The following is a 23,995-nucleotide window of genomic DNA, read 5'->3' on the forward strand; positions in this document are numbered from 1 at the left end:
GCCTCTTCACATGGTCATTTAGTTCCTGCTTTCAGGAGTTAAGGAGGTTTCGAGTATCATTTCTTCATCTGCCATTTCCTAAGCAATCCTACCTCAAAATAATAAATAAGCCACTTTGGCACATCTTTGGGTAGCCTCTTCTGAGCCACGAAATTGGTCCACCAAAGATGTTCACTCTTTAATGATTAATCTTCATTTTAAAAATACTGCATCTTGGGAGACATTTTTAGGCATGCTGCTATAATGTAGTTTTCTGGGGTTACTACCTATTCTTTCAAGAATACCTGGAACTTCACATTTTATTTATTAACTAGAAATGTGAGAGTAGCAGATATCTTAATTTTTAAATACTGGACTAATTTTAGTTGCCATTTTTGCACTAGTTGTGACAGTTTTGCTGATACTGTTTCTGATGAAAGTGTGCAAGGGTCCAGTTGTTTAGATGGCATTTCACTTTATGAAATATTGATTTCAAATCATCACTGTTATTTTCAAGATCTATGGCTGTGTTTCAAGGAGATGTGTCTGGTCTTAAGGGATGTGTATTCCTGAAAGTCACATGTTCCCAGCGGCTCTAGTCTAGACCGTATTCCAGAAGGATGAGAACTCCCTACAGTGGTTATTATCATTTTCTCACAGTGTTTTTTCGTAAGGGCGTTGAATGTAGACAGTGTCCTGCAGTATTGGTCTCTGACCAATTCAGGGAGAGAAACAATTGTCATTGAGAGAGTAGTTGCAGACCTTTCAGTGAGTGAGTAATGTAGCACATTTCTGTATCTAAAGATATAGAAATAATATCTTAAATAATATTGCTTAATAATTTGGGAGATAATGATTTTATGCCTGACACTGTTAAAAGTACTTCGAGTACATTTAAACTCACAACAACCCTTTGAAGTAGGTACTGTTATCATTATTATTCTTTATTGACAATAGAATTGTTAATTTTCTTGCCCAAGAGGATATAGCATATAACCTGGGAGCTAGGACTTGAATCCAGAAAATGTTAATAACCTTTGTAACTACCATGCAATGATGTCATAAATACCTATTGTGTTAAGCCTAGAATATAAAGTGTATTCATTGCAGTCTAACTATTATACTACCATTTGGGGGATGCTTTTTTATGTGACGTGCCCTGTACGTACTTTCTCATGTAATTCTCACTTGAGCCCATTTGGGTAATGGATGAGAAAACAGAGGTTCAGTAATCTCCCAAAGGCTACAGAACTAATAAGTGGTAAATACAGCATATAAACCCTGCTGCCTAATTCCAAATAGTATGTCTTGTCTACAATGAATTAGTCTGCCAGTCTATTTACTTTTTAATGGCCAAGATCCCAATTTGTCTTACATGATGAAAACCAGTCATAGGCAATGAAATGAGCAGAAATTTGGAAAGTACATAATTTGCTTTTAAACAAAAATCTAATTTGAAAAATGTTGCCAATTAACCACAGTCCTGGTTGGCTCATTACCCTTCCAGAGTTTATTAGCTCTTGCCTGGCCTGTCTCAAGATGCTCTTCCCCTCTCAGCAGTATAAGGATATATCTGCAAGATACTCACTTAGTTTTTCTGAGCATGTTTTGGATGGATTGCTTCTGGAGAATCTTTATTGTCTATAGGCAAAAGAAGATCCACCTGCAGACCTTGCGGGCGCTGTCTGAAGTACAGAAAATGACTCCAAGAGAGAGGATGCGTCTGAGAAAGCTTCAGGCAGCCGATGAGAAAGCAGGGAAGCTAAAGTAAGCTGCTTTCCTGAGGGTACCCCACACCCTGGGCCAGTTCCCGAGGTCTAAAGGAATTCACCAATGAAAAGCAAACACCAAAGCCAGAAATCAAAATGCAGCTAATCATTGTATTGCTATAGAGCAGCCCCGATATTGAATGGGTTGACATCCTTTTCCCGCTAACAGTATGTTTGTTTATTCACTCCTTCGTTCCTTTAAAAGATGGTTATTTCTGCCCATAGATGGTTATTGGATGCCAGGCGCTATTAATATCAGGCCTTCAATCTTGTGTGAAAAACTATTAGTGATGAAAATACAGAGTCAGCCTTGCTGTTACTGACACCTCTGTTCCTATGTACCCCGGCGAGAGGGCAAATGGGCAGTGTCACTATTCCATCATCCTTCCCAGAGGCTCCCTGTTCCCCGTCTGCCGATGGACCTGGCAAATCTATAGGGAGAACAGGCTGGCAGGAAATGGTTGATTTAGGAGGCAGACCTCTCCTGTCTTCGCTGGCTGCTCCCCTCAGCAGTGTAATTCAGTACATCTGCCTGTTCTGCTCCCCACTCTGTCTCTGGTGAATCCTGTCACCCCCTGCACCTCTGGCCTGTACCCCAGTTCTTGTATGCATGAATAAATAAATCTTTAAAAAAATAATAAATTCAACTCTACTAGAGGAAAAGAAGCAGTGAGGGAAATTTTCCACAAATATTTGACAGGTAGCTTGTTCCTGGCTTAGGGCTTGGTGTGTCCCAAAAGCAGACACTGAGTGACTAGCATGTGGCCAGCACTGTCTGGGGACACAGTACCTGGTCGGCACAGTCTGGGAGCATGTGGGATGGGTGCCGGGTGCCGGGTGCTGCTGCACATGAGGTGTTCTGAGTTGGGTTCAAGAACCACAGCGTTCTGTGAGTGCTTCATGAGAGGACCCTGTGAGTGCTGCCCTGCACACATCTGCGCACAGCTGGCCTGGCTCCCCAACTCCCCTGTTTGCCTGTTGAAACAGGGATCACACTTACCTGCATGAGGTTTTAGCAAATCGCAGCCATTTTTCTACATTCACTTTCAATTTGCAGAAAGCTTGTGGAGGAAAAATATGAAGAAAATAACAAACGGATGCAAGAATTGAGATCTCGGAACTTTCAGCAGCTAAATGTCGATGTGCTCCATGTAAGTACTCTCTTACTTTACATTTTACATCAGACCTTTTCTTGCTTCAGATTCTTCGGATTCATGGGTCCCTTTGGGGAGAGAAAGGGACAAGGCAGGGGAAAAAATGACCAGCTTTGCTCAATTCCAGGCAGGACATACTGGGGTTCATCTTAGACTGTGGGGCCAACAGTTAGTGATTACACTCATTCAGAGAAGCTGGATTCAGCTCTCAAAGATAATAGCCTCTTCCCTGCTGGTCCAGGCCTTAGAAGGAGTTGCTCAGCGCCCCCACATCAGCCTTTTCCCTACCGCCCATTGTTGGCATCCCACCTTTTGTCTTTCAAATGTTGCCTTCTCTTCAGGGAAACCTTTGACCTCTCAGATGCACCGTGGACTGGTCCTCCTTCAAATTCCTAGGACTTACAGGACTTCTCAAACTTTAGAATGTGCTGGAACCCCGGTGGTCTCTTTAAAATGTAGGTTCTGATTTGGTTGATCTCCGGTGGGGTTGGGGCACTGCATTTCCGACAAGCTCCCAGGTGATTCTGATGCTGCTGGCCCTGGACCATCCTCTGGTAAATAATGGGCAGGAATGCGAATGTTTAATCCTCACTGCAGGTGAGGAAGGACCTGGACAGGCCACCAATAAGCAGCCCTCCTGGTCATCTCTTTAGGAAAAAAAGCTTGTGATGGGCGCGGGAGAAGAGGAGACGCCTGAGGGGAGCCTTGCTTGTTTGCCCCGCGAGGAGGCTGACGCGAGGAGCCCACGCCTAGAAGAGGCAAGTTTAGTCATATCCGCAGGCGTGGGAGGGAGGCCGGGTTCGTGGTCCTCAGAGAACAAGCGGAGAGGAAGGAGGAAGCCCAACACTGTGCAGATGGACCGAGGACTTTCAGCATCTCAAGGGAAGGCACTTTTGAGCTTAAAAAAAAGATGAAATAAAATGTAAGAAAGAAATCAGATGAGTTATGTGTAAGACTCTGAAAAAAATGTGACAACAAAGGGAAAGAAGAGAAAAAGGTCCTGTCTTTGCCCACACACATATTTATGAGTCTGTCTTGGTTCTCCCTTTTCCCTTCTCTTGCCTGACTGAAGCAAACAGACTTCAGAGGCAGTTGTAGGAGATGGAGTCCGAGGGAGCCAGGGACGAGGGTGGGCGGGCGGTGTCCATGTAAGCCTGTTGTAGATTTTTTTGGAGGCATTTAGTAGAGTGACTCGGTTTGCTTTCCAGACCCTAACAGAGAGGGGCTTTTATTTTGTCAGGCGTTCTCTGCTTCGCTGAACTTGGGCTTTGAAATCTTGAAGCCTCATTGAACGTGGCCTCCTGTCAGGCAGCGTTTCCTTAAAGGATGAGCTTCAGAGCAGCCAGGTGCCACGGCACACGAGACAGGCCTGGCCTGGCCTTCCTACGTGTGTGACGCTACTGCCAAAGTTGGGTTTCTGAACAGATCAGGCCTCCATACATGAAGTAGTAATGGGGATCAGAGACCCAAGCGAGGCCTCCTCTTTCTGAGAGAAGCAATTATGATAATTCTATCCGTTCTCTTCAAAGAGAACCTCAGCAAATCAAAGTCAATTGAGAGTCCAAATGCTTATTTTTAAATAATTTCTGAAGGACACGGAGAGACACGTTTTGTGTGGCCTTTGGTCTTTGTTCTTAAAGTTCTCCGTGTGCTATCAGTGAGCCTTTGAAGTTTGGAGCCAGTTCCGCCTCCTGTGACAGTACAAAAAGCGGACCTCTTGAAAGCATTTTGACTGTGTTTCCACAAATGCTGCACCACAGCAGAGATGGCTTTGTTTTATTTACCCAAGGTTAGTTTGAACTTTCTGTTTTCAATGAGAAGACATCCTGGGAGTAGCTCTCCACGAAAGCCATTTATCAAGGAAGGAGGTTACCTCAGCATTAACTCAAGCTCCAAGCGCCCGCACACACAAACCTGAAGGCAAAAAAAAGGCAAAATGAATATATTTAAGAAGTTTAGCTTTTATTGTTTTGAAGTATGAATACCGTCACCTGTCTCTTTCATAAACCTCTTTCTTTTCGGAAACTGGAATTCACAAAATTACACTTTCCAAGCTAAAAGAGAACTTGGAAGTCATCCAAACACCTGTTGTTTCGAGATGAGGAGCAGGGCGGGCAGGGCCGAGGTGAGCCTGAGATCTGGTGCAGAGCTGAAGGAGGCGCCGCTTCTCAGCTGCCGGCTGGGCCTGCTCTGGCCTGAGCCCAAATGAAGCGTCCCCTTCAATTTTGCACCCGGGTGCAATTTTGCACCAGCCTCTCTCGCCCTGGTCCTGGCCGTGAAACTGAGGTCCTGAGATGGCCAGTGTTTCCCCAGGGCTCCCTGTCCAGTGGACTCAGGGCTGACTCTCTTCTCCCCAACCACCGTATTGAAATTTGAAAGTCTTATGTCTAGGAGAGGCTTAAGCAGACTTTTCTTTCCAGTCATCATAAACAAGAATTTTGTTTCCTTTGTGGGAATGCTGTTATCTTCTAGCAGCTTCTCGTAAACTCTTAATTCCCTTCCACAAGGAACCTGGTGACCTGACATCAGAGAAGCTGTCGGAACCACAGCCCGTGTCTCCCTTGGACCTCAGCACACTTGAGTCCAATGTCGAGGACACCAGCGCTGACCTGGGAGATCACGGTATGTGTTTGCATCAGTCCTTGGCGGGGGGCAGAGGCAGGTCCTCTGGGGACCTCTAAGAGAAGCCTGCATCCGTGTGGTACCTCCATGCCAGAGCTGGGCTGTGCCTGGGCTGGAATGCAGAGAGACTGGGTTTGTCTGTCCTCTCCCATCTTCTTTGTACTAGTGAAGATGAGTTGAAATCTGTGCCAGGCGAGGGAGTGCTCCTTCTGCCTCAGTTACTCGGTACTCTCAGGAACCTGACCTGGGGACAGGGAGGCGTGCGTGCTCGCGAGCACTGCTTCCCTCTCCTGCGTGTGCTTTCCCTGGCCCTCATACATTTAAAGTGAAAAAATGAGGTCAGACTTTGAAAATCAACCATCTGAATGTGCAGTCATGGCCAGAAGAATAAAGGTGCTCAGAGCCATCACACAGGTGGGGGGAGCCATTGCCCAAATAGTCAAAAGCTTGTATTGTAGAGAAGAATTACAACCTACTAGCAAATCCCTGGCAGCCTCACCTCTCTAGGACTCAATTTGCTTATCCATGAAGCAAGAATCAATTCCCCCTGCCAGGTTTGTTATGCAAACAAATGAGGACAGACATGTGACATGGCCTTGCTCAGTGCCCATCACAGTCAGGGCCACAGAAAGGAAGGAGATGATGGCCCTTTGGGTGAGGGGGCTCAGGTAGAAGCCTCCCTCTCAACACTCTCCCCCGTGCCTCCAACCAAGTGCCAGGAGCTTGGTGGCACTCAATAAATATTTCTTGAGTGAATGAACGAGTGGATTAATAAGTGAATAATAATAAACTAATAAAAGGCTATTGCGAGAAGAAATGCCTGCATGGAAGGAAATAAGAAGGTGCTGGGAAAAACTGAGAGAGCCGTCACACCACAGTTCAAATCTATTCCAAGTGAGAAGAAAGGTGGTTCGGTGGCTATGGACTCGTCCACTAGCAGACTAAGGCAGCCGAAGCATCAGGAAAGTCCTTATGCACAGCCAGCTGTCGGAGGCTGCTGTGCTCTGGCACAGCCCTGGGGGCGATGCAGTAGCCTCCCATAGACAATGCAGGGGTAGATTCCAGAACAGCAGACAGTTGTGCTCCTGTGTTCAGAGCTCTGCAAGGCGCATCCTCCTGGCCACACAAGGCTAGACGGAGTCTCTCTGGCAGTAGTGAGTTCTCAGACTGGGAATGAAGGAAGTGAAACTTGGATTGGCTGGTCACCTCTACCCAAATTTGCACTGATATCTTTTTGATAAAACTGTTCAAGTTTGTGATGCCTTCTTTAGCCACAAGGAGATTGGCCCCTGAAGCTTTTGTAAGTTGGTATTTGTCAGCTTTTAAAATGGTGTGGAAGACATCTGGCTGGTATTAGATAGTACTGTTGAACAAACTATAAGGTGGATTTGTAGTTTAGATTATTTCGAGGTATTTAATATATGATTTGTTACTTTCCAAAAGTAGAGTTCGAAAGTCCAGAGCTCCCCCCTGAGCCTCTCCTTCCAAAAATATGCAACTGGAGTTAGGCCCCTGGGTAGCACTCCCCCCTGGAGTACAGCCTTCGCAGTCTTGAAAGGGGAAGCCCCACATCAGGATACTCAAGGGCTAGGTTCATTCAGATCAGGAAGTCTTGGCCCAGCTTCCTGGTTTAAAATACTTGTTGTTTATTTCATAGGTAAAGAGCCAAAGGCTCTAAGTACTTTGCTCCTGGACTCCAGAGTTCCTGCTTTCCAGCGGGCGCCCTACCATTTCCCCCAAAGTGTCTGTGTCTGGAGGTGGTGATGGGAGCCTCAGAAGTGGGCTTTCAAAAGGCAGAGAGCCTGTGTGTGTTTCTATGCTAATTTTTGTGAACTGTAGTGGTTAAATTCCTCCTAAGCTGGCCCTGACCACCGGTTTCAGCTGCAGGCTCATGCTGGCATCTGCCTCATCTCTCCTGTCTTGGAGAACCACAGGCTTACTTAGTAGCCAAACTGGAATAAGCTGTAAGATCAAAAGAACACAGAACTTTTATTTGGGTCAAATGTCTTGTGAAAATTGTAAACATTTCCCCCATTTTTTCCTTTCTGTACATTCGTATTTTCTCATTCTACTTATTCTTCAATATTAAACTGCAAAAGGAGGGAGGCTCAGAGTTGTGAAAGCATAACCTTTGGGTTGATGATTGATTAGAATGATGGGTAACTACAAGATGAGTCGTGATCACGTAGCTTAATCATGAAATTTTGAGACATGAGACTGTAATTTGGTGATGAATGCTGAATTGGTTCACTATTTTCCACATTCTGTTTGCCTTTTAGAAGATTTGACTCTAAACTTATAGCCTCCAGGAAGTTTGGGTTTTGGTTTTTTGTTTTGTCTAGCATGTATATGTCAACTAAAATCACATCATCATTTTTTTAAAGCTCCTACACTAAATGTTTAATCAGTCTTTGATGCTGACTTGAAAAATTCCCGCTGGGATGTGAGGAGCTAGGTGCAGAGAAAGAAGGCAGGGTAAGACATTATTTATATTTGCTATGCATTTAGTTGATTTGGCTGATTTAATCTAGCCAGAGCGATGGATAACCATTATAATCAAATGAGGACGCATACTGGAACATTAAAGAAATTATCCCTACTTAACTCCCCATATGTAATGCTGATGATTTCTTGCACATTTTTACCAGGCACTTCCTTGCACTCTGGCTTAATCTTCAGCAACTCATAGCTGAATTTCAGAAGTGTCTCTTGCGAAGCTGGAAGAGCCCAAGACCTCATAGGCCCAGGCCCTTCCAGAGGGTGGCACTCAACTGTTGAGATGTGGACACTACACTGTGTGGGCCTTGCCAGCCAGCCCACAACCTGTCCAGCTGTCACCTTTTAATTTCCCTTTCAGCCACTTCCTGAGCAAATCCTGAGCTACTCCCTGCGTGCAGGGAAAGCTGTGACATCAGGGGGGCCAGAGGAACTCCACGTGCCCTTTTCAACATGGGCTGCTCTGCGGCTTTTGGCAGCATCTCTTCCTTTTAGGGGTTCAAGCAGCAATAAGGCTACACTAAGGTGCCCAGTGGCTTCTGCGTTGAAGTCCTGGCTCTTTCGGTGCTAGTGCTGTGATCTCGAGCAAGACCATGTCTCTGATTCCCACTTTTTACACTTAATTTTTTTCTTAATCAAGAGTCAGTAATACCAAACTTAGAACCTTACTGTTGTCAGTGAGGTAACACTTTAGATGGCTGTCACTGTGCCGGCTCCATCAGTGGCAGGAGCTGCTGTTACTAAGTCAGCTACCTAACCAAATGGTCCCGTGGTATGTACCACCATCCTCCCACGCTGAAAGCCAGCTTCCTCTTCCATTTAACCTGTTGTGATCCCTCACCAGAACTTGGCGACCTTCTCAGTGATGGGCTTTTTCCCTTCAGATCCTGCCTTGTGGTGCCTCACAGAACCACGAGTGTGTGCCGGACTCATGCCCTGACCTGGATTGTGAAACTGGGCTGTCTTTGTTAACAAGCTCTTTGAAAATCACTTTTCAAAGCCATACAGAGTGTTCACATTGTAAAGATTATAGACACAGGGTAAACAACCTAAAAACGGTCCATCCAAATTTCAATCAAATGAATGCTTGAACTTTCGAGATGAGACTTATGATGGCTGTTTCTGATTCAGATTCAGGAGAGCCAGACATCAAACACAGCAACTGGGGATGCTCTGGAGGTGGGGCTGCATTACTCAAAGGAGACAGTCGTGACAAGGACACTTGCGTCCATAGCCATTTGAAGACTTTGAACTGTTGTGTTTTATGAAATTTCAGAGTGGAAAAAAGCAACTAAATATATCATTTTATGTAACGTGAGAATTTAAGTTTAAGTTTGTTACTAAGTTATCAAAATTGATCTATTTAATTCTTATCCTTTCCAGTTTGACAATCAAATTTAATATTCTTACCAAAAAAATCTGGCAAGTCATTTCATTTTTTAGGTTTCTTTATTAGACGGTCACCACATTTCACCCAGCCTAAAATATACATCTTTGCACTGAAATGGAGGAGCATATTGAAATAGCTAGCACATTATAATTTAATGGGCAGGGTTTTTTTCCTTAGTAATTTATAAAATAATGGTGCATCTTACTGATGGTGTCTTTGATTCAATGACATACAGAATGGTAGGTCTCAGTTGTACCGGCTGGGCTGGGCTAGGCTTGCTGCTAGAATAGCTGCACCTGTTGACTTAGGTAACCAGGGTTTATATATCATTTCTATAAAGTCCTATATGGATCAAGAATCTTCCCAGGGAAGCTCTTTTCCTGTGGAGTGAGGATGGATTCAAGTTTCTGTTAGTTTATACTGCTACCATCTCAACGTATGACTTTTAGGGTCCCCACAAAAGCAGCAGGATGGAGTGTGCATGCCTGCTTATATGTTCCTCTGCTTGGAAATTATTTCCTCTCAATTTGAATGATTCAAACTGGACACCTGGCCCCAACTCCAGCAAGGGAATGAGAAGTACAGTTTTCCTGTGCCCACAGAGAAGAGATTCAGATATAGGTAAACACAAGTGATCTCTGTGACAGCGGTGTGTCATCGTTCCCTGGCTCAGAAACTGGGATAACTGACAAAGCCCCAGTAAAGAATTAAATGACATGAGGCCTGTGTTTCATTTAGACAGACTGATTAATCTTTACCCCTTCTGAAAAGAATTAATTGACTTGAGGAAAACATGAACGAAAATAGTTTTTCTTCATTTAATCACTAGACTCCACAAAGCTGATAATTACTTTTCAATATTTAAATCTTATGATTGAGTCTGAAAAGTAAAACTTTCACTATAGATGAGGCATTTCTTAAGTTGATTCTTAAATCTCTTAAAATGTGGAATTCTTCATATGTAGAATTCTATTCGGGGGCCTTGTGAAGCCTTGCTGAAACTGCTGAGCAGGTTTATAACTGTAAGGGAAATGTTTAGAATCTCTGTGAATTCTCCACTTTTATCAGCTAAAGAACAAAGCAGGGCAATGGCCCCCAAAGATGCCCACAGCAAATACCTAGAACCTTTAAACCTGTTAGGTTGCATGGCAAAGGGGAATGAATGAAGGTTGCAGATGGAAGTGAGGTTACTGACGAGCTGGGGCGATCCTCCTCCTGTTGCGGGTGCACTCAAGGTGATCGCAGGGGTCCTTAACAGAAGAAGAGGGAGAGAAGAAGAGATGGTGGTGTGAGAAGGGCTTGGGCCAGTGTTGCTGACTCTGAGGAAGGAGGAATTGGACCATGGGGAAGAACAGGCAGTGTCTGAAAGCTGGAAAAAGCAAGGGAATGGATTCTCCCTCGGGCGCCCTGAAAGGAAGGTGCCCTGCAGACACCTTGATCTCAGCTGAGTGAGATCCACGGCAGACTCCAGCCTACAGAACTCAAAGTTAGTAACTTTCTGTTGTTTTAAGTCACTAGATTTGTGGTCACTTGTAATAGGAGCCTTAGAAAGCAAAGACAGCCAGGATGGATGGTGTCTGCTTCCAGTCAGATACCCACCGTCTGATTCATATGCTAGTTTGATTATTGAAGTGATTGGACTATTTTTTAAGATTTACTTTATTTATGCATACAAAAGCTGTGGTGCAGGCCAGAGGTGTGGGGTGTGTGTGTGAAAGGATTCACCAGAGACAGAGTGGAGAGCAGAACAGGCTGGCCTACTGAAATACACTGCTGAGGGGAGCAGCAGGGAGACAGGAGAGGTTTGCTGTGCCATGTGGGTAGCTCCCTGGCCGGGGATCGAACTCATGCCAGAGTGGCTGCCAATAGCTTCATAGCACTGAGACTTAACCCCTTGTGCCACCAGGGAGGCCCTGATTGGACTATTTAGCCTTGATGTTTAGGCCAGACATCTGGTATTTGTGATAGACCTTTACATTTGTCTCTGCTCATCTTGGTAAGGGGACTTTCTGTTTTGTTTTGTTGTAGGGAGGGCCACATCAGCATCAGCCACCCACCTCCTAGATTCACTTGTCAAACTCTCTCATTTTCAAAGTGAAATAGCATATCTCCAGAAAGCAAACCCAACTTTCCAGCAAGGAGCTATAGCTACAGTATCTAATATTCTTTGTCACTCATGCCTAACAGCAATTTCCACTGACTTCTCTTTCACTCCTGCTTCTAAAAAAAAAAAAAAAAATTCTAAATAGAAAACTCACAAATAGATCCAAAATGATTGTCATGTCTCATAGTAGTATGTGTGAGTACTATAATGGATTTTTCTAGAAATGTCAGTGTGTCACATCTATCTGCAGGGAGTGTATTGGTGACGTGGCCTGCATTTGCAGCTCACCAGTTAGACATGTCTCTGAGCTTACAGGATGGGTTCTTCATACCTTCATCTTACTGCTCTGTGTACTGGCGCCCACACGGCAGGATATTTTTGTAAGTGTGTCACGTGAATGTACACACCCAGCTACAGAGCTGACCTTGAGTGTCCTTTCTTGCCACCCTTGAGTTACTTGCATTTCTCTCTTCTGGCCATGGTTCCTTTAAATTATTCATGGACGTTTCTTCTTACTATTAAAGATTAGTCAGCTAAGTACACATCTGTGGATGAGTTTCAGATGTTGCAATCTTTCACAGCATTTTGCACCTGGGCCTTTGGGGTTGTAGACATCAAAGTGACTTTACCCTTTTGATATCTCAGATTAATTTTCTCTTTCCAATGTAGGAAAAAGGAACACACGCAGCCTGGCTCTCCAGCTTAACTCCCCGTGGCCCGTTTTCCTCCTTTCAAAAGCATAGAATTAAATGAACTCCCTTCCTTCCCTCCGCCACCCCACAACCCCATTTTAAGATATAGTAATCTAACAGCTGGTCTCTAGCTTGTATATTTGGTCTCCTTTTATTTGCAACAAGACTAACCTCTGTGTGTTCCTGGTATGCTGGATGAAAAATTTTAATAGTGGGCCTCCCCGGTGGTGCAGCAGTTGAGCACTGGGTTGCGAAGCTGCCTGCAGCCTCTGCAGCGCTGGTTCGATCCCCGGCCACTGGCGAGGGTCCCACATGGCGCACAGACTTCTCCTGCCACCTGCTGCTCCCCTCAGCAGGTATTTCGTCAGTCTGTCTGTTCTGTTCCCTGCTCTGGCTCTGGTGAATTCTCTCACCCTCCCGTGCTTCTGACTATACCCAGTGCTTGTATAAATAAATAAAGAAATCTTTAAAAAAAAAAAAAAAAAAAGAAAGAAAAATTTTAATAGTATTTGTGAGAGAACTAGAAAGTCACTACCAGTTAAGAAAAAGCAGGCTTTGGATTTTTTTTTTATTTCCCTTGGCCCCATTCATTCTGCGCTATTGATGAAGCGAATGAGTCAGTGCCCGGACTGTACAGGTGTGTTCACAGGCCACATTCTCACCTGTTCTGGGGAATTGCATCATCCTTTCTGGTCATCTTGAAGTTATTCCCTATCACGCCTCTTCTTTTTACTCTTGGTGAATCTCTCTCCTGTAGTCACTGATCTCTCAGCTCAAAATCCCATCCGTAGGCCTCATGGTAAAATGCTCCCATTACACTGATGCTGTTCGCTAACTCAGCCCGCTGCCCGCTGAGCAGCACTGGCAGGCGAGGGGTGTCACAGCAGAGCGATGAGCCGGCCCCTTATTACTTAAGGCCTGCCGGGAGGACCGGCATCCCCAGCATCCTGAGAACTTGTCAGAAATGCCAAGTTTCACACCCACCCCTAGGCTTCCTGGAGCAGAAGCAGCGCTTTAACATGTCTGATTCATGTGCACAGTCATGTCTGAAAAGCACTGAGCCAGATTCCAAGTTCAGGGGTGCCTGGTACATGCCTGTCTGCTTCATCGTTTTATTCCCCCCTGCTGACATGATGACTAGCTTGGGGTGGATGCTTAGTAAATATTTGTTAAATGTATGACTCTACTGAGGGGAAAGCCTGGGAAGAATACTGATGCCTTTTGTCATAAACAGCACATTTTTTGGACGATATTAATTCATTGGGGAAATAGTAGACTAACAAGTTTCCAGAGAGGCTAATTTGTGTGCACTGGTGCTCACCTGTAACTTTTTCTCTTTCTTCTGAAGGGAGATGGTAATCTAACTTACCAGATGGAGACTGGAAAGATGGGAAATAAAGTAGGTGTTTGGAGACAGGGGAGCAGAAATCCTTCACGCATGCTTTTTGCAGGCCCTCCCCATTGCCTCTTTCTGGACACCCCAACATTTCAATGTCTGTATAAGTAGCCAACAGTGTAAAAATATGGTTTGTTCTTCTGCAATATCCACAAGACAGTATTAGTTTATTATTTTTTTAAAGATTTATTTATTTATGCATACAAAACTAGGGTATAGGCCAGAGGTACAGGGAGTGATAGGATTCACCAGAGAGAGTGGGGAGCAGAACAGGTAGATCTACTGACATACACTGCTGAGGAGAGAAGCAGGCGAGACAAGAGAGGTCTGCTGCACCATGTGGGTAGCTCCCTGGCCTCCTGGAAATCGAACTCATGCTGCATGGCTGGCAATAATTTGATAGCGCCGTCTTTAACCCCTGCACCACCAGAGAGGCCCAACTGTATTAGTTTAATAGAAGTGGTCACATTACCACAGACTCCGTATTGTGTTTGTTAGCTGTACATAGAAATTAGTTGGAAGAAGGGGGCAGGTGGGTTGTTCAGCCTGTGTGACACATGCACACTTGTCTCAACACTTGTTGCAACACTTGTGTTTGCATCAAGTCTGGTCTCCCCATGAAATCCATGATGGCACCTTACATGGGAGCATGGTCAATGGGTTGCGCTGTGTTTTTAAATAAAAGGCTTACTTGGCCCTCTAGAAGAGAATACTTTGCAGTGGTTGGATTCTCTGGGAAGCAGACACTAAGGCAAAGTTAGAAGCATGGGAGATGTACAGGGTAATGCCTGCTGATAGAATAACAGGAGGCAGAGCAGTCAGCAGAGAGATGGTGACGTAGGTCTAATAACCTCGAAAAGTGAGCAGGAAGGAAGGAGTGAACAGGAAGTGTGAGCAGGAAGAGCCTCAGAATTTGAGGACGCTTTGAGCACCTCAGGCAGCCCATTGGTGACTTCTTGATCAAATATTTTTTTCCATACAGGAATTCTGCCATGGGCAGAAATGCCCTGCCCTGCTGTCCACCAGCTCTGGCACTCACCAACCCCCAGGTGCTGCCTCAGGCCTGTCAGCTCCCTACATGCCTTGCAGCTAATCAGAGGGTGACTAGAGGTTGTGACAAGCACCCCTCCAGAGAATTCTCTAAGGCTAATTTGAGTCAATCCATATGAAGTGAATAAAAGGGTGTTTGGGTAAACAGTCTATAATTCAATTTTCTTCCCTAACGTAGGGTAACCTTACCTCCAATATGTTCAAAGTAAGAATGACTAAAACTTCTGGAATATCCGGGGATATATCACAAAAACCCACTATACTGGAAGCCATTGGTGTTACCTGAAAGAGGCCTGGAGTTTACCAGCTGTGTGAATTTGGGCAAGAACCAAGTATCCCAATCTCAGTTTCTCACCTGTGTAACTGGAATAATAATAGCACCAATTTTCAGAACCTAAGCAAGGAATAAATTAGATGGTATACAAAGAGCTTAGTACATTATACGAAACCTAGAAATTGTACAATTTCTTCCTAAAAATGTGCAGTCAGTGTCAAATCAGTTGCAGTGTTTTTTCAAGTTCTACAGAAACCCTTGGAATTGGTGATAAATAATATTTCAGTTTTTAAACATCCAGATGACCTTCTTGTTATAATCACCTTCATCCTATGAATTAAGCGTAATTTGGAGCACAGTACTTTTACTTGCTGTGGTTTTTGCATTGCTGAGATACATAAAATGACTCAGACTGGTTAGTTCCACCTCTCGAATTATGGTCTTTATTATATGTGTCCGGGCCAGTTTGATTTAGCACCAAGAAAAGTTACCGTCTTTGTCAAGAAGGTAGTTTGTCTGAGAACTAAAGCCAAATCCCTGCAGAGGTTTGCCACTCTGATACACAGAAGTGGAACCTAGAACAAAGTTCTTTCTTTAAAAGATATTCCTTTGCCCATCATCCCAAGCCCGTTAACTGGCAGCTAAAATTCCCAGCTATTTTCTCTAAATACATTATAAATGTAAATGTATTTTGTATTCAGGAGCATAATAAGGACAAGAATATACATTAGCTTTCCCGCTGCCATCTCATTTGGGATTTAAGCCACAGGCAGTAGACTAAAACATCGAGCAGGTAGGCATAACTGTGCCCTTTTGCAATGGAAATATTCACATAATTCATGCAGTTATTTTAATGAACTCTCTGCTTTGGGTTTGTAATGAAATCAGGGAGTTTGTCTGCTACATAGAGGTTTGTTCTGTATTCTGCTACAAAGGTTGTATGTATAAACTTCCTCCTGGCTGTAGACAAGTCGCTCTCAATTCCATTATTTTCTTCTTTAGTTACAATATGAGGAAATGTGAGCAGGTGGGCTTCTCCTGACAGATTTCTAAGATCCAGAAAAGTCCGTGCTGAGTTCTATCAATGTAGGATTGCATTTCCCTTGGGAATGTACATGGAAGTAAAAATCTAAGTAATTGAAAATTAATTAAGATTGATTTTTATATTAAAATGTATTAAGATTAATTTTTGAATTAAAAATGTAATCAGCTCTTCTTCAGTTATGACTGTAGGTGAAGAGTTAAATCATCTGATTCTTACCACAGATCTGGTGAGACAGGCAGGCTGTATTTATCTTAAATAGGGCATTCCCTAGAAGTGACAAGTAGTGGTTGATTCAAAACAGCATGTCTCGATTACTGTATGTTATAAACAACTATAAGACGTCCTCAGAAGTTTTCTGAAATTTGTAAGAGATTTCCCTAAAAATTAATTGGAAGAGATTCTAGATTATCTTAATACTAACAGAAGTCTCATCCCTCTAGTGAGGTGGGGAGGACAGTGGGAGTTGCAGTCAGAAGGCCACTGTGGCCCGTGTCTTTGGTCTGCCTGTAATGCAGCATCTCATCAAGGTGACCAGAGGTCTCGAATGGCCTCACTAAGGGAAGGCCGCTGGCAGTGGCCCTCTACTTTCAGGGGCTCCCTCTCAGGCTTGTCAGTGCTCAGGAGTGAGCAGATCTGAGAAGTCTGGCTCAGGCTACCTCCTGGCTCCTCAGGATGGCTTTTCTTGTCTGTATTCTCAGTCCAGGCTTTCCAATGGAACGGCTCCTCAGAATTCCTTATGGAAAAATTTCAAGAACAAATGCCATAGCCTCTATCTTCTTAGACTCTGATTTAGAAGGTCCGTACCAGGGCTTCTCACACTATGCTGTGCATTAGAACACTTGCAGGGCTGGTGAAAGCACAGATGGCAGGGCTCCACCATGCCAGGCTGAATCACATGGAGTCTCAGGCCTGTGCGGCCCTCTCCTCCCGTCTATCAGCAACAGCATCTGCTGAGGAGCAGCAGCACGTGGGTAGCTTGAAATCAGGGAAATTGCAAATGCTACTTCTCAGATCCCCCCTCTTTCCAAAAGCCAGTTGTTAATTTTCTCCCAGCATACCACTGCCAATTAAGAATGAAAAGAGAAGCAATGGTGAACAAATAAATGAAGTGCTAAAAGCCAGTAGAATGTCTACAAATATGATGTTAGAAGGTAACCAAATAATTTCACATACTGCTCAGTTGTCCTTCCAGTAAGAGGTAACAACAGACAAGCATCCTCAAACTCAAAAAAGTTAGAAAATACTACACCAGAAGGTCTTTTTGAAAATAACTATTCATAATAGAAAGAACAAAGTCAAATGAAAGGCTCAGCAATCATGACACTGCAGTAAAAAGTGTGGTGGGCCCATCGAGGGACCCCTTCATTTCGAGCAGAATTCCAAGATCCCTATTTTAAAGACTAGGGATTGCTGGAAATCATGGTTTCAGAACAAAATATAATTAACACGGGAGTTACAAACTTTAACAAAATGCAATACGAATACGGTCTACCTAAAATTGGAGGTAAGGGAGTCAATATGGAAAAAGTCTTACTGTTTGGACTTTCTTATCAGTAAGAGCAAGAAGTCAGTCAATATTATCTAAAGGGAAGCACATGGCTGATAAAAGCCATTAAGATTCCAGTCTCCATCCACATTTTTAATTGTTATTCTTATCCTCAAAGAGATATTTTAGTAACTAATATCTTCTGTGGGAGAGAAATACTTATCTGAAGTGTAGCAATTACCCAGTTCCAGTTTTTACTTTGTTAATTTCAGGTAAAATCACATTTAATATCCAGAAAAGAATATTATTGACATATTGTTTTCCTATTGCCACAGTAACACATTACTACAAACTCAGTGGCTTGCACCATCCCCGTTTATTAACTCACAGTTCTGGAGATCACCGTGGGTCTTGCTGGGCTACAGTCGGGTGTTGCCTAAGCTGCATTCCTTTTGGAGATCTTGACTTTCCTGGAGGTCACCCTGGCCCTAGAGACCACACCTTTCCTATTCAAAGCCAGCAATGTCGGTCCAGTCCTCCCACGGCGGCCATCTCTGTTTCTCTCTTCCTCCCTCCCTCCCTCATTCACTTTAAAGACCTTTGTGACTCTGTAGCTCCGGATAATCTCCTATTTTAAAAATTATCCAATTAGCAACCTTAATTCCTCTTTGCCTTCAAGGGTCACAAGCACAAAGCGCAAATCCCAGGATAGGGACATGGATGATTGGGGAGGCCATTATTCTGCCTATCAGAAATATTCTCTGCATTACTAAAAATATAACTTAACAAATAAGTTAAGGACAGTAATTTCAATGAATAGTCCTAGGGAAACTGGATGCTTTTCTTATATCATGTGCCAAATTAATTCACAATGGCGCTAAGTCCTAAATGTTGGAGATGAAGCTCTTAGAAAAGGGGAAATGTCCTCACAGTATTGGATTTGGCAATGATTTCTTAAATGTGACACCAAAAGCACAGGCAAAACCAGAAAAAATTGGAGTTTGTCAAAATTGAAAACTTTTCTGCATCAAAAGGATACTATTAACAGAGTAACATGGTAACCCACAGAATGCAGAAAATACTTGCAAAGCACACATCTGATGAAGAATTGATGTCCAGAATATATAAACAACTCTTATATATAAACTTACTACATGTTAATAGAAATGACATTTATTAACATGGGAACAGCCTAATTAAAAAATGGGGAACGGACTTGAATAGACATTTCTTCAAAGAACTACAGATACCCTATAGCACATGACAACATGCTCAAAATCACTAACCATTAGGGAAATCTGAATAAGGACTGCAAGATACCACTTCACACCCACTGTGATGCCCCACACTTGGGCAGATGGTGCTGCTTCTCTCATAAACCTACCTGTGTTCCTTTTGTAACTGATATCTTGAGAATATGACCCCCATATTAGATGAGGCGACTAAGGTTCAGAGAGGTTAAATGTCTCACATAAGGTCACACAGCTGGTAAGAGGCAAAGCCAGGATGGGACATTAGTTTTGCCTGACATGCAAGTCCACCAACTTCCTACTTAGCTGTTTTAGGGATTCATTGTCAGCAATAATTTACAAGACACAGCCAGAGCCAGGGACCCAACTACTGAGTAACCAGTAGATTAGACGTGTACTCAAGACACCTTTGCACAGTTAAAAATTGTTAAGGACCCAAAGAACCTTTGTTGATGTGATATAGATATGTATTATATCATAAAATAAAATCTATAATTTTAAGTCATTTAAAAATATCAGTAATAAGCCTATTACATAATAGAAATGGCATTTATTATGGAAATTATTTTTATGTTGTAATTATTTTTCCCTTATAATAGAAAACATATCAGTTTTGTATATAAATTCTTTCTTACAGATTTATGTTACCACTGGACTTGATTCTCTTGCTGGATTTAAAAAAACATTATTACAATAGTATCTTAATATGTTTAAATATTAGATGATATACCCTTTTGTTGATTTAACTTATTTGTTCACTTGTTTATTAGTGTTTTGCTGTTTCATCTAATTTTTAAATTTTTATCTTATTGTGGTAAAGATAGCTAACATGAGATCTACCCTCTTAACAAAATTTCCAAGTATAGATTATTGATTATAGGTACAGTGTTCTACAGCAGAACTCTAGAACTTGTTCATCTTACTTAATTAAAACTTTATGCCCATTGATTAGTCACTGCCTAATTCCCCTCGGCCAGTCCTTGGCAGGCACCTCTCACTCCTTGAGTCTATGAATATGAGTATTTTATTTTATTTAAAGATTTATTTATACATATAAGAGCTGGGGTACAGGCCAGAGGTGCGGGGGATGAGAATGTTCACCAGAGACAGAGAGAGGAGATGAACAGGCAGATGTACTGAAATACACTGCTCAGGGGAGCAGCGGGTCAGTCAGGAGAGGTCTGCTGCGCCATGTGGGTAGCTCCCTGGCTGGCCGGGGATCGAACTTATGCTGCATAGGCTGCGGATAGCTTCACAGTGCTGTGCTTAACTCCTTGCCCACCAGGGAAGCCCAAATATGAGCAATTTAGACACCTCACATAAATAGAATCATGCAGTATTTGTCTTTCTGTGACTGTCTTGTTTCACTTAGCATCATGCTCTCAGATACATTCATATTGTCACATATTATGAAAATTAGCTTTATTTTCCAAAACAAATTTGTCATGAAGATTGGCATTGTTCTGCATTTTTAAAATAACTGGGTTTTTAGAAGTTAATTTGCTTTGCATTTAGACTGTTGATGTTACATATCACAATGTCTGGAAAAGTCACCTGGATGAGAGGTTGAGAGTGAAAAAGGCTAATAACATTTTACTATTGTCATAAAAATAGTCTCGATTTTTGATTCTCCTGAAAGGGTCTCAGGGACTTCCAGGGGTCCTGGGCCACTCCCTGAAAACAGTTCTTGGCTTATCAAGTGAGAGACTGACAGAGCCAGCATTAAATATTCCTGGGTGTCATGAATACTTTCTCCATTTGTACTGCCTGTTAAACAAATTTTAATAAACTGGAAAAAAGGATAATGAAGCAGCAGGAGCTCTTTCATGAATAGGGTGCTCTGAGGTGAGAACAGCTCTCTTTGAATTTCGTGGGTGTGAAATCATTAATAAGCAGAAATAATGTTGCCAGTGTTATTGTAACAGTCACAGTCTTACCAAGACGCTGACTTTTATGCTTTCATCGACATCACCTTATGTGCTAAGTAGGTGGATGCAAGATCTTGAAATTGTTTGAGGGGTCTCCTGCGGGGATAACTGCACAGTGAAGTATATTCATTTACTTATATATTTCTCCCCAGGAGTTTGGGAGTTTCTAAATCAGTCCCCCAATTGCCTGGCTCCAATCCTTGCTAGGCACAGCAGTTCTCATCACTGAGGAATCCCAAATAAGATGCAAATTGCCTGATAAATTATTTTGTGTTACTCTTCAGTTTTTCAGAAAAAGACTCCTTGGAGAGCTGTAACACCAGCAAGTGCAATCAGCGCCTTAAAACAGGTTGATTTTTCAGCCTTTGTCATCATGGAAATAAAACCTCCAGACCCTGGGAGGTATAGAACAGCAAAGTGTACACCTTCTCAGGGAGCATGGGATTGCAGAAAACATCTTTAGATGGGTTGTCTTATGTCAACATTCTTAAACATTGAGCTATCTCTATATCCGTCTCTCTAGCTATATTCTTGAATGCATCTATTCCTATTTTATTTAATTTTCCCTTCAAAGATATAAGATTATTTTTTAGTAGAATGGCCTGTGAAACATTAGGTGCCCTTCATGATTCTTTAATGTACCGATGAAATCAAGACACTTGTGGTTTTATAGTGAATAGGCAGTAAAAGCACTGATGAGCCCGAATTTTTATTTATATGCACCTCACCTATTGTCAAGATTTATTAGATCGTCCAAGTTTTCTAGGGGCTTTTCAGTAGGATCTTATTAATTCAGATTCTAAAGTCAGAAATGCGTAACATTTTCTCATTTTAACACTGATAAATTTCCCCTTATCTATTGTTTAAAGTGATCCCTTTCATTTTATTGAGTGAGGCAACACAATACTTTTGCTATTTGCATGTTAAATTGTTATAAGTTATTACTAATTATCACACCACCTTAACTGTGAAGCTTGCTTGTGTTTTAAAATGAATTTTGCAATTGGCTGAATGGGAGAAGCCACCGCCATTTATAAAACATGAAGGACATTTTCCTCTTTGTTTCTCTAAGAAATGTTCGTCCTACCTAGGTTTGTGCAATTGGATGCATTTTCTCAACTCTGTTTTCCATGTGATAAATGTAAAGCAGGAAGTCTGCCTAGTGTAGGGGAAAATCAAGAGATGCCGCTGAGATCTCAGGCTGAGACCAGCCTTCCCAGTCTGGCCCCATGCTGGAGTACAAGTTCCCGAACTTTCTAACACATCGACACTATCATCTATAGAGTGGATTAGGAGGAGCCCTTGCCCCGCTGCTCGAGCCACCTCCAACTGCCCAAGTCTAGGCAGCTGTACCCCCACCCTTACTTCCAGGGGTCTGCAAACTCCAACTCATTTATTCTCTACATGGCTGCTGACATGACCTTTTAAAATGTAAACCAAAGCCTGTCATTATCAGCTGAAACCCCACCTGACTTTCTGTGGCGTTTCGTTTACAAAACAGAAAGCCTTCCACGTGGCCTGCTCATCCCCCTGCTGCCCAAGACCAGCAGCCTCACACTGCTGCCTCATTCCTGTTGGGGTGACTAACCACCTCAGGTTGTCTGGGACTTGCTAGGGGGCCAAGCCCTTCCCCGTGGTGCAGCGACACTGGTTTTCTTTCTGTTCCTCGGATGTGTCCTCTTCCCCACCTCAGATGCGATGCAAGCGCTGTTACCTCACTGTGTACCTGCTTAGGCCTCTGTATCCTTCAGGTTGTGATTTAAACGTGATGTTCTCAGCAAATCCACTCCCTGTGAGAGTTTGGGAAACAGGGTTGCTGACAGAGGTTGGTATTGGAGGAAGACTTGACCGAAGAAGTCAATATCAGATACTCAGAGTGTTCTCTTACTCCTTTGACTGGCACGTAGAATCTAGAACAAGCTCTGAAAGAGCTTTCTTTTCTCACCATGGGGATTCTGAGATTTACTGGCCATGAAATGTTGTGTAATTGCCAAGTTCACTATGGATGGGTGCTCTGGAAGCAGAAGGGATTTGAAGTAGAGGCTACTCCCAGCTCCAGGTGCATCTATATTTATCCAGAGTGACCCATAGCTACTTATTGTCTCTACCAGAGCTTGACAAACTTTCTTAAATGGTCTTTTTTTTTTTTTTAGCAAAAGTCTAAAGATTTTAGACTTTGCAGATCACACGATCTCTGTCACAACTGCTGAACTCTGCTGTTGTAGACAGAAAAAAAGCCACAGATGATGGCACTTTATTTACAAAAGCAGGAAGCCCAGATATGGCCCACCAGCCCTAGCTTCTGACTCTTGTTTCCATCATTTTCTGCCCAGTGCCCTTGTGGATGGAGCAGGCTTGTGGATACACAACACAGCTGGGAAAAGGAAACCGGAACATTTGCTTGGGAGCTGACATGTTCTCCTTCCCTTCATTGAAGCTTGGCGCTGGTGTTGCCAAAAAAAAACTTTTAACACTGTTAGCTGTGCAAATGTACAGCAGTGTGTTTCTCCCTAGTTACTAAATGGGGTAAAGGTAATTTTCAAGGGGAGGGGGTGACTTAGCACAGCTGTTTGTGAAAAGAGTGTGGTGCAGGTCAGCGGGCATGCCTTGGGTGTCACTCAAGGACACCCGGAGTACAAACACATGTGCTCGAGGGGACGCAGCTGACTATTTCCCGGGAGAGGGCACCGAGCCTTGTGATTGCAAATGTTTTCTTTTTTCTTTCACCTATTGCAGTGGAAATGTTTGCCAGCTAAATATGAGTTAGAATTCAATAAACACCATGACTAAGCAATTCAGGACAGTACAGAAAGGGCCCAGTCCAGATCAGGAGGCCGATGATCTGGAGCTGAGGCTGAGGGACATCCTTTGTCCTGCAGGACAACTTCTGACTAAGCCCAAAGGGAACTGGAAGTTTATAGAGGGTTGAAATTTGGGCTGCGTGAGACTGAGTCCCAATTGGTTGGGGCCAGAACAAGTTGAAATGTAAATAGCCACTGAGAAGTGTAGGTCCAAAGAGTTGAGAGCAAAGATGCGATTGGCAAGGTGGACCAGGGTAAGGAGCAGGCACTTTTGGAGGTTAAAGCCATGGTTTGGGGATAACTAATTATGTACCAACAGAGAGTTAATGCAGTTATTTCCATCTAACAGCTCTTTCTAGTGACTTCACATTTTTAAAAATTGCTTTTTAACCTCGGATTAGGGCTCTAGACATTATTCGAAGTGCTTTCTAGTAGTTAGCAGTATGTGTCTGGTTAGGATGGGTGGTTGAGAAGAAGAGGAGGAGAAGGAGCTGGCATATGGGAAAGAGAGACTGCAATGAAGTTTAAATGCATTTATGGGTTTACGACCAAATGGCGT

General features: G+C 43.1%; 1 protein-coding gene across 1 annotated transcript in view; it reads left to right on the forward strand.

Moving 5' to 3' along the window:
* Positions 1 to 23,995, forward strand: part of NEK11 (NIMA related kinase 11) — a gene marked incomplete at both ends in the record, with an annotated part of 143,220 nt that overhangs the window by 63,560 nt on the left and 55,665 nt on the right. Inside the window, 3 exon segments of the mRNA XM_084247818.1 lie at positions 1,627 to 1,746; positions 2,806 to 2,899; positions 5,410 to 5,524. Coding sequence (XP_084103944.1) covers positions 1,627 to 1,746; positions 2,806 to 2,899; positions 5,410 to 5,524 — 329 coding nt within the window.

The sequence above is a fragment of the Talpa europaea genome, assembly GCF_964194135.1.
Source record: "Talpa europaea genome assembly, chromosome: 11".
NCBI classification, from domain to species: domain Eukaryota; kingdom Metazoa; phylum Chordata; class Mammalia; order Eulipotyphla; family Talpidae; genus Talpa; species Talpa europaea.